This window comes from Crocodylus siamensis, chromosome 5 (genome assembly GCF_052110815.1).
Source record: "Crocodylus siamensis isolate JL-2025a chromosome 5, ASM5211081v1, whole genome shotgun sequence".
Classification (NCBI taxonomy): Eukaryota; Metazoa; Chordata; order Crocodylia; family Crocodylidae; genus Crocodylus; species Crocodylus siamensis.
The window spans coordinates 27,666,721-27,675,516 of record NC_143399.1 but is presented as its reverse complement, the minus strand read 5'-3'; the positions used below and the strand labels follow the sequence as shown (position 1 = coordinate 27,675,516).

The following is an 8,796-nucleotide window of genomic DNA, read 5'->3' as shown; positions in this document are numbered from 1 at the left end:
TAACCACCTTCATAGGGAAAAGGTCTTCTTACTATCTAAACTATCCTGCCTTCTTACCTGTGAGCCCATGTCTTCTTTTCCTATCCTCTGTGCACACTGAAGAAAATTGAATCACCGTTCTCTTTGTAACAAGCCTATTTGTATTTGAAAACGTATCAGATCTTTCCTCAGTCCTCTCTACTCTTGACTATATCATTCCAGTTCTTCCAGCCTATCCTTAGCTGTTCTTCTTAGTAACCAGTATGGCAGTGCCATGGACTGGCCTCACATATGAGCTGAGGTTTAGCAGACACAACACGATGAGGTGGCTTCCTCTCCTTCCGGATTGCCCCCTGCATTCTGTGAGCGCAGTAATCATGCCATGGACCACAATGGGGCTAGGATTTCATGTTTGCATTTTTATTAATGACTGCTTCATTTATGAAGTGTTGTTCCCATTAAAACAGAAGAAAAATTCCCACTGACTCCAATGGGGAGTCAGTCACCCCCTTTTCTGTGTTTGCTGTAGTATTCTTTGTTTCTGTGGATATATTCCTTTATTAAAGTTTTGCCCAGGGCAGAAAAAAAACTGCTATCCTACCAATTAATTGTGAAATATTTACATTTTCAAGGCCACCCCCTCAATCTTTGCTCCTCCTCTGACATGAAGATAGAGCAGCAGCTCTGTCATTTATAGAGCAGCAGCTTCTGTAGCTGGTGCTACTCTTCTGAGGGATCCAGAGAGGGAGGTAACAAGCCAGCAAGCTACCATGAGTCAACAACAGTCGGTAAATTTTAACATAGGCTACTTACTAATTTTAAGCCACGCGGTGAGAAACAATGATTTGAAGCTAAGTCTGCCTTGTTTAGCATCCAAAACCTAGTGGAAAAGAATATGTGTCAGTTTGAAAGATGAGATAAAATGAAGTAAAACCTAAAAAAAGAGGGTTTATAAATTAGCTTTGATGTTTATCTGTTGAAAGGCATCTGTTACAAACACACATTAATAATCATACTAAAAAGAATGGATTTAAAGGACCCAGTGGGGTGTGCTTTTATTTTCGTTCTGCATTTCTATCAGGCCATCAAGAATGAATGAAGTTAGTCTCTACTGTGTCATCAAGTGCAAACACAATTGGAAATGTTTATTTAAAATTAACTGTTTTTACTGCACTTTTAAGGTTGTTGAGATTTTGTAGCTGCTTATTTTTTAACTTTTGGGCCAAAAATAAGTTATTTATATTTAATTGTTTTCTGTTACTGTTTAAGTTGTGTTACTGTCCTCTCCTTTTCTATATAGTTACAGATACCTGATTTCAATTTTGCTTGGTGCTTTTAGATTGAGGAGGGAAGATTTGGAGAGTTTCTTAGACATTTTTATTTCAACCTCAGTTCATTTTCTTTTGTTGTTTCACTAACTTGGGTAGGTTACTTCGGTCTGTGTTTTTCATTTAAACGTCATTGTGAATCAGTTTTTCTCTCTGTAAGATGGGATGAATGGTACTTACTCTCTTTGCAACGTGCTGTGAGTTGCATGGAAGGAAGAGTCCAGAAACTGCACGCCAGGTGTTTCTCCTTCTATTGATCCATTCTGTGCCACGGCACCTAAATCTCCTTCTTCACCTCCACGCTGCAGTGCATTCAGCCTTTCCCCATAGGTCTCCTGCCTTTGCTTCCTCTCACTCTTCACTCCCAATTTTCTAGTCCCCCAGGGTCTTATTACCTTCCTGTTTTCTTTACTCTTTCTCTGGATTCATTTCCCACTGCAGGCTTCCCGTTCTCTTATTGGTCTCTTTACTCGTGCTCATCTCTGCGTCCCCACGGCCGTTTCATACTCTGTGACCTTGCTCACTCCCACCTCCTCCTCCTTAGACTGTTCTTGTTCATCCACCTTGCTTCCTTCCCTCTTTCACTTGTCTTCTTTCCTGCCTCCTTTGTATTCTTGACTCCACTCCATTCCTGGCACAAAATCTCTTTAGTCCTGTTTCCTCAGTGTCTCACCTCTTTTGACAGTTAGCTTCACTGATGAGGAAAGCAGGCGTGTTTGGACATCTGTGAACTATGTACATGTGACAGGGACTTAGTTCTTAGGGCTGCATCCTATGCCCCTGAATTGAAACGGTGAGTGTTTAACTGAAATGGTGGGGTTCATTTTTCCATCACTGTATATACACGATTGTCCTTGCAACCTCAGGTGCCTGCTGAAGGCAGAAGGCAACGAGGGGCCCGATCCTTTTTTTTTTTGGTGGAGCCTGCCTACCTCTCCCATTAATCTTGCTGTTAATCTTTCAGCTCACCCCCCGGCCATAGGAGAGGCAGGCAGACTCCACAGAAAAAAAGGATTGGGCCGCTCGCTGCCTTTAGCTGGCAGGACACTTGGGACTGACCAGGAATGGGCTGGCTTGCCCCTGGGGCAGCATGGGGAGGCAGCAGGAGTGCGGCTGGGTGTTTTGGTGGTCAGAGAAGGTGGCAGGGATGGTGCACAGGGTGCTGGAAACCCGGGTGGGCTTGGGAAAGCTAGCAGCCCAACTGGGCAGCCCTATGCCCCATGCACTGTCCCCACCACTTTCTCTAGTCACCAGAACAGCCAACCACCCTCCTGCCACCTCTGTGCACTGCCCCAGGGGCAAGCCAGCCTTGGGTGGCACCAAGTGTCCTGCTGGCTGCAGGAGCCTGCTGAAGGCAGAAGTGGTGAGAGGCCTGATGCTTTTTTTCTGCAGAGCCTGCCCACCTCTCCCATGGCCAGGGAGTGAACTGACTAATGGCTGCAATGTTCCAAGTTGCAAACTAAACTGCATCTGGATGCAACAATGCAAACTCATTTAAAACCCCCAAAACTCATGTAGCTGTAATTTGTGATGCCATTAAATCACACAAAGGGAAATACTTGTCATGTGTACATCATGACATCATCCCATATATGAGCGTCTAATTGCACTAATTGCTTCTATCATCTCTTCAATTGTGTTTTTTATGTTCCCTACAACTAATAGCAACAGGACTGAAACAAAACAGCCAGATCCATCTCTGTCACCTTGTAAATCCCACTTACTTTGAGGTGCAAGAGATCATAGGGGTTAGAAGAAGGGAACGATGCAGATCTCAGCTGTACAATCACAGTCTACAAGACAGGTACTTCTAAGGCACAAACATCACAATTGTGACAACAGCTAACATATTTGCATGTGCTGTTATGGTAGCTTTTTGTGCAAATTAGAAGTGCATTTGTCAGCACTACTTGAATGCCTAACATTTCTGAAAATCTGGCTCCAAAATCATTGAAAGAAGAACTAATTTTTAAACAGAATTTTCTGAACAAAAATTTCTGTCTATGCACTTGATCACCTCTGCTGAGAACAACTTAGCCTGCTAGATCTTGTTAGAAGCTAGGAAGCAGATAATATTAAATCACGCATTCATTTTCAAGATGCAATGCAGGTTTGCTTGTCTTATATAATTCCACAAAAATGCCCATTTTCCTTCTCTGTCAGTGATGCAGCTTTATCCACATGTCACTTTGCTCCCCTTTTCCCTGACTGGATAGTTTAGTGGGTTTTTTTCATCCTCAGTCTGTACAACTGCCCCAAAAGGGACAGACGGGACAGTAGTGAGAAAGAAATCTGAAACTCCGATGGATATGATGTCATTTTCTTCTAGACTCTATATAGATTTTTACAACTTTGAATTTGTATTGGACCCAATTGCTTTCATTCCTTTTATATTATTTGTATTGGACAATAGAGGAACCATTTGCCTGTTTGACTGCGATACAGCACACTTGAACTGCGTCTCAGCCTTCCAAGTCTTAGTCTGTGGCACATTGTAAGACAAAGTTGAAACACGAGGGATGAGAAAATCCAAGTAACTCTAGAACCTTTAAACGATCTATTAGCCCAGGACCTTGCACCAACTTTTGTGACCTGACCAACTTACAGGAAACATGCTGATGCGGGAGGCAAATTGGGGTTTCAAGGGAGGCACATCCCTCCCAGTGAGGTATGTTGTACGAGTATGTTCTTGGTCAAAGTCTGCTTGAACACACATGTGCCAACAAGGCAACATAATCAGTAGCATAGAAGCACATTTCTTACCTTCATTCATCTTCCAAGACACAGTCTTGGGTGTAAATTTTGGGTCAGCATATTAATAAATCTATCTAAAGTCAAGCCAACATCAATAGGATTTACTGAAGTCACTTAGACAAAATACAAGCTTCTGTGAAGAAGAGGGATATTTTTCCTTATTCATATTTTAAATATTAACAAAAAGAATTTAACTTTTGAAAATAATAAGCACGTCAAATATACCTTATATATTATATTCACATATAACTACAGAACATTTTTTACACTTAATTAAAATCAATTAAAATATCATAATTAAAAAAAAGAAATATCAAACTTAGCTCATGCATGCAGTTGAATGCATCTTAAATGCTTCTGGTTGCTCTATGTAGTATATTTTAAAGGTATATATTCTTGCCAGATTCTGGGAGGTTCTGAGAGCTTCCAAATTGCTATTTGGAATAGCACATTTATTCCTGGAATAGACTTTGCTTTCTGCTGTTAGGTTTTGTTACATCTTGCTTTTCATTTTTGCTTTCTGTTTCTTGTCTTTCTTTTTCTTTCTGTATCTAAGATGAAATCTGGCCTTTAGGTCTGGCGTCATAGGTAGGCTGTTGTGAAAAAATGAGTCCTTCATCAGGCTTTGGACACAGTGCACATGTCTACACAAGGTGCTGACTGCACAGTAACCAAATATTACTGCATAGCAGTGCATCACAGCACTAACAGTACTTACATGCTACTGCGCAGTAGTATTAGCCTACTGCACAGTAATGTCACTTAAAACATGTTCACCAGCACTACTGCACAGTAACTCTGGTTACTGTGGGTTTATTTAGTACTTGTATAAGCAAGTACTAAATAAATCCACAGTAACCACTGCGCAGTAGCATCTCATGTAGACGTGTCCAGTTACAAACTAGCTTCTGCTGATCACTTGTGGGAAATTTCTCTCAAATGAGGTCAGAGTGTCAGCCATGCTCTGCCTCTAGCTGCTGAACCTGTCCCATACCCCTCCCCAATACTGACAGCTTCATGCTTTTGAATGCAATTGCTGTGCTGAGTACCCAGTGAGGTATTTTTTCTTGTATCTAAAAATAAAGGTATAATCAGATTCACACAATAATTCATACACATTAATATAAGGGTGTAGGTTTTTCTGGAGATAATTATAGAGCAATGATAATGACTCCAGTGATTTATAGCAACATCTAAACAAAAGACATTCACACAGCTGTTCTTTCTTAGCTTTACACAAACCTTGGGAGCCAGAGGTATTTATGCACTTCAGGTGAATCCATTAATTTATTTGCCCTTTCTCTTATCATAACCACAACTTTGCTGAGAAGAATCAAGAGCTTAGCAAACAAATTTGTTTTAAGCATTGCTCACTGGAAACTCTTCTTCTTTGGACATGAAGATTAGTAGGTGTGCTGCTGGCATAGCAGAGAGTTTGATTTGTGTGTTTAGAAGTGGTGGGAAAATCTGGAGAGGGGTCTCAGTTACACTCCGGAGATATTGTAAAGTAACTCGGGTACATTTCAGAGGAGACTCCTTGTGTCTGAATACTGCTACAAGCCTCAGCAATGAGTCGCAGTCAGCAGGGATGAAATGGCACCACCTGGAGAAGTGATGAGTCCCAAACAAGCAGGGAGCTCCTTTCCATTTGACAACAAAATGGATGCCAGGAGTTCCCATGAAGCTCTGCAGCACATTGCTGAATGTTTCCTTTGTTATGGTTTCCTGTAGTTTGGGTTTTATGGAAACACCTGGTAGCAACTCCATAGTCAGGGCTGCATTTTAAAACGGGCTCTAAAAAGGCATCAGTGCTGTTTTTCTTCAAAAGCAAACCCATTAATGTTAAATTCTAGGGTTTTGGTTTTCATGCCATTGACTTACTTCAGCCTCCCATCTCTTTCAATTGCCCTTAGGACCCTTTACTTAACCACCCTCTCCCAGCACAAACAACTGCTATCTCCAAAAGCCACCAGTACAGTACCTGTCTTAAAATCACAGAATCATGGAAACTTAGGGTTGGAAAGGACCTCAGGAGGTCATCTAGTCCAACATTTTGCCTAAACCAGGACCAACCCCAACTATATATCACGGCCCAGGCTTTGTCTGCCTGGATGGAGATTTCACACCCCCTGTGGGTAGCCTGTTCCAGTGCTTTACTACCCTTCTGGGAGAAAATTTTCCTAACATCTAATCTAAACTTCCCTTGCTGCAAATTGAGACCAATGCTCCTTGTTCTGTTGTTCTGCTACCATTGCGAACAGTCTAGCTCCATCCAGCCACCAGAGCAACCAACCACCCTCCTCCCACCTCTGTGCACTGCCCCAGGGGCAAGCCAGCCTGTTCCTGGGTGGCCCCAATACTGACAAGTGCAGGGTGCTACACTTAGGCAGCAGAAACCAGCAGCACACTTATAGAATGGGAAACTCCCTTCTTGAGAGCATGGAGGCAGAAAGGGATCTTGGAGTCATTATTGCCTCCAAGATGAACATGGGCCGACAATGCGAGGTCACGGTTGGCACGGCTAACTGAACCTTGTCGTGCATCCACAGGTGCATCTCAAGTACAGCCAAGGAGGTGATCCTCCCCCTCTATGCGACGCTGGTCAGGCCACAGCTGGAGTACTGTGTCCAGTTCTGGGTGCCCCATTTCAGGAGGGATGTAGACAATATTGAAAGGGTCCAGAGGAGGGCTACCCGCATGATCTGGGGACAACACGGCAGACCCTACAATTCATAGTTTCATAGTTTCTAGGGTCGGAAGGGACCTGAGCAGATCATCTAGTCCGATCCCCTGCCATGGCAGGAAAGAGTACTGGGGTCAAATGACCCCACCAAAATGTGCATCTAACCTCTTCTTAAACACCCCCAGGTTAGGAGCCTGCACCACCTCTCTTGGAAGCTGGTTCCAGACCCTAGCCGCTCTGACCGTGAAGTAGCACCTCCTGATATCTAACCTAAACCTACCCTCTGCCACCTTGTGACTGTTATTCCTGGTCACTCCTGGCGGTGCTCGGGGGAACAGTGACTCCCCCAGTGCCTGCTGATCCCCCCTAACTAGTTTGTAACGGGACACTAGATACCCCCTCAGCCTTCTCTTGTGGAGGCTGAACAGGTTCAGGTCCCGTAGCCTCTCCTCGTAGGGCCTGCCCTGTTGTCCCCAGTCATACGAGTGGCCCTCCTCCATGCTGTCGACATCCCTCTTGAAGTGTGGCGCCCAGAACTGGACGCAATACTCCAGCTGCGGCCTGATCAGTGCTGCGTAGAGGGGGAGGATCACCTCCCTGGACCTGCTCGAGATGCATCTGTGGATGCATGATAAGGTGCAGTTGGCCTTCCTGACTGCCTCCCCACACTGCCAGCCCATGTTCATCTTGGAGTCAATGATGACCCCCAGATCCCTTTCCGCCTCCGTGCTAACAAGAGGGGAGTTCCCCAACCTGGAGGTATGGTGCCGGTTGTTCCTCCCCAGGTGCATCACCTTGCACTTGTCTGTGTTGAAACCCATCCTATTCTCGTCCGCCCACCCTTGTAACCTGTCTAGGTCTGATTGTAGCCTGTTGCACCCTTCCAGTGTGCCCACGTCCCCCCACATCTTAGTGTCATCAGCAAATTTGAACAGGGTGCTTTTTACCCCCTCATCCAAATCACTGATGAAGATGATGTTGAACAGTGCGGGCCCAAGGACCGAGCCCTGCAGAACCCCACTGCCCATGTCCTTCCAGGTTGAGAAGGACCCATCCACTACCACCCTCTGGGTGCGGCCCTCCAGCCAGTCGGCGAGCCATCTGACTGTGTAGGTGTCTACTCCACAGCCCCCCAGTTTCTTAATGAGAACAGGGTGAGAGACAGTGTCGAAAGCCTTCCGGAAGTCCAGGAAGACTATATCCACTGCTACCCCTGCGTCTAATGATCTGGTGATCTGATCGTAAAAGGCCACCAGGTTGGTCTGACAGGACCTGCCACTGATGAACCCATGTTGGTTGCCCCTAAGCATGCAGTCCCCTGCTGGCCCCTCCTGGATGTGTGCCAGCATAATTTTCTCGAACAGCTTGCCTAGGATCGAGGTAAGACTAACCGGCCTATAGTTTCCCGGGTTCTCCTTCCTGCCTTTTTTGAAGATGGGGACCACGTTGGCCCTCTTCCAGTCCTCCGGTACCTCACCAGAGCACCATGAGTGCTCGTAAAGCCATGCCAGGGGACTTGCAATGACCTCGGCCAGTTCCTTTAGAACTCTAGGGTGGAGATCATCCGGGCCGGCTGACTTGAATACGTCCAACCCCTCCAGAAGCTCCCTAACTAAATCCTCGCTAACCTGTGGCCCAACAATGAAAGACTGCAGGACCTAAACCTGTTCAGCCTTCACAAGAGAAGGCTGAGGGGGGACTTGGTGACTTATCTATAAACTCACTAGGGGGGACCAGAAGGGTTTGGGGGAGACACTGTTTCCCCTAGCGCCCCCTGGCATAACAAGGAATAATGGACACAAATTATTGGAGAGGAGGTTTAGATTAGACATCTGCAAGAACTACTTCACAGTTAGGACGGCTAGGAGCTGGAACCAACTTCCAAGGGAAGTGGTGCTGGCTCCTACCCTGGGGATCTTTAAGAAGAGGCTTGATGCCTACCTGGCTGGACTCATTTGAGTCCAGATTTTCTCCCGCCCAGGCCGGGGGTTGGACTTGAAGATCTACAAGGTCTCTTCTGACCCCACTTCTATGATTCTATGATTCATTCCT

The 8,796-nt window shown here is 45.3% G+C and overlaps 1 protein-coding gene across 1 annotated transcript in view; it reads left to right on the top strand.

The window, feature by feature from the left end:
• The first annotated feature begins 690 nt into the window (after positions 1 to 690).
• LOC149863630 (uricase-like) overlaps positions 691 to 8,796 on the top strand; it is a 53,916-nt gene continuing 45,810 nt past the window's right edge. The window contains exon 1 of the mRNA XM_090046942.1: positions 691 to 767. Within this exon, the coding sequence (XP_089903068.1) occupies positions 750 to 767 (18 nt within the window). The 5' untranslated portion in view covers positions 691 to 749. The remainder of the gene's footprint in view (positions 768 to 8,796) is intronic.